The sequence below is a fragment of the Muscardinus avellanarius genome (assembly GCF_963383645.1).
Source record: "Muscardinus avellanarius genome assembly, chromosome: 14".
NCBI lineage: Eukaryota > Metazoa > Chordata > Mammalia > Rodentia > Gliridae > Muscardinus > Muscardinus avellanarius.
In genome coordinates this window covers 81,989,479-81,991,164 of record NC_137800.1, presented here as the reverse complement: position 1 = coordinate 81,991,164, position 1,686 = coordinate 81,989,479, and the positions used below count along the sequence as shown (strand labels likewise).

The following is a 1,686-nucleotide window of genomic DNA, read 5'->3' as shown; positions in this document are numbered from 1 at the left end:
ATAGAAATATGAGATTAAAAAACACAAGGAGAAATGATGGTTGGAGAGTTTGGGGGTTTAATGCTACCCCGCTGAGGATAAAAAAATAATATGGGATATGTAAGCATTTGAACTGGTTGATTAGTTTTGCTAGTATAGAACTCAAATAAATCTTGATTAAAAATTTAGATTTTTGAATGCTAGACTTTAAGATGGCAATAGAGAGTACATGGAATAACCCACAACCAGTGCCATGGACAAATATTTTGCCTATTACATATATCATGACTATTTCTTGCATTCCAGAAATTGCTATGCTAAAAATACTTCATGCAGAAAGATATCAGCATTACTGATGCTTCCCTCAAAAGGGTGTTTGCTGGACTCAAGTTTTCCTGCTTGCAAAGTAAGAAATGGTGTTGAAACTTATTGAGAAAAGAATTTTCATCTTTCTCATGGGACTTGGTATTATGGGGAACATCTTTGTCTTTACGAATTACATGTGCATTGTTGGAGGCACTGAGAAGACAAATATACATCTTATTCTCATCCATTTGGTTGTTACAAATATCATATTGCTTCTTTCCAAAGGAATAAAGACGACACTAGCAGCTTTTGGGTTGAATAATTTCCTAGATAATACAGTGTGTAAAATTGTTGTTTATGTGGAGAGAGTGGCCCGGGGCCTCACAATCTGTACCACCTGTCTCCTCACAGTGGTCCAGGCTCTCACCATCAGTTCCAGAGCCTCTGGGTGGAAGAGGCTCAAGCCAAGGTCTTCTTGGCACATCTTTCTGTTATTTATCTTCTTTTGGATATTCAATTCCTTGATAAGCATAAACTTACTCTTTCACATCAAAAGCATCAGCAGCATGAACACTTCACTACTCAGTAAAAGTGACAAGTACTGTTATTTTTTCTCAGAAAGTTTGGTAATCAGATCACTTTTCATCACTCTTATGGTCCTGCGAGATGCCCTGTTTCAGGGTATCATGGGCGGGGCCAGTGGCTACATGATATTTCTCCTCCACAAGCACCACCAACAGGTTTTCTACCTGCAGAACTCCAGGATCCTCTGCAAAATTCCCCCTGAGATAAAAGCTGCTCAAAGTGTTCTTCTTCTGATGCTCTGTTATCTTTTAGTTTATTGGACAGATTATTTTATTTCATTTTATTTAAGCCTCTCCTTAGAGGCTACTTCCATAGCCATAAATGTTCGAGAATTTCTTACTATTGCGTATGCAATTCTATGCCCATTTCTGCTGATTCACAGAGATGGACAGCTAATTAAATGTTGGCATACTCAGCAAGAGAGGCATACTTAGAGAAATTGTCTATGGTATTGATCTTTTCAGTAAGTGTGAAATAAGTTTTGTCCTGTTTGTACTAAAAAGATAAGTTAGAATAGCTGAAACAGAGCTGTGAAGTCTCATATCACAGCACTGGGGATTCTCCTCAGCTGACATACAAGAAATAGGATGCCAGAGGGACCCAGCCATCTCCTCATTCTCCTTCCTGCCACCCTTCAAGGAAGACCCGATATTCTTAGGCATGTTAGATGGCTTTTTCACTTCAGTCACTTCTGGTGAAAGAGATAAACCTTCTAATTGAAAACACTCTAATATAGAGAATATACAGAACACTCAAGAAACTTAACACTTAAAAAAACCCAAATAATGGCTGGGCGTGGTGGCGCACGCTTGTAAT

General features: G+C 38.5%; 1 protein-coding gene across 1 annotated transcript; it reads left to right on the top strand.

Moving 5' to 3' along the window:
- Nucleotides 1-392: 392 nt before the first annotated feature.
- On the top strand, nt 393-1,304 carry LOC308273221 (vomeronasal type-1 receptor 3-like; the record flags this gene model as incomplete). The annotated part of the gene is made up of 1 exon (XM_080710310.1): nt 393-1,304. The coding sequence occupies one exon, from the start codon at nt 393-395 to the stop codon at nt 1,302-1,304; it is 912 nt and encodes a 303-aa protein (XP_080566436.1).
- Between the last annotated feature and the right edge of the window lie 382 nt (nt 1,305-1,686).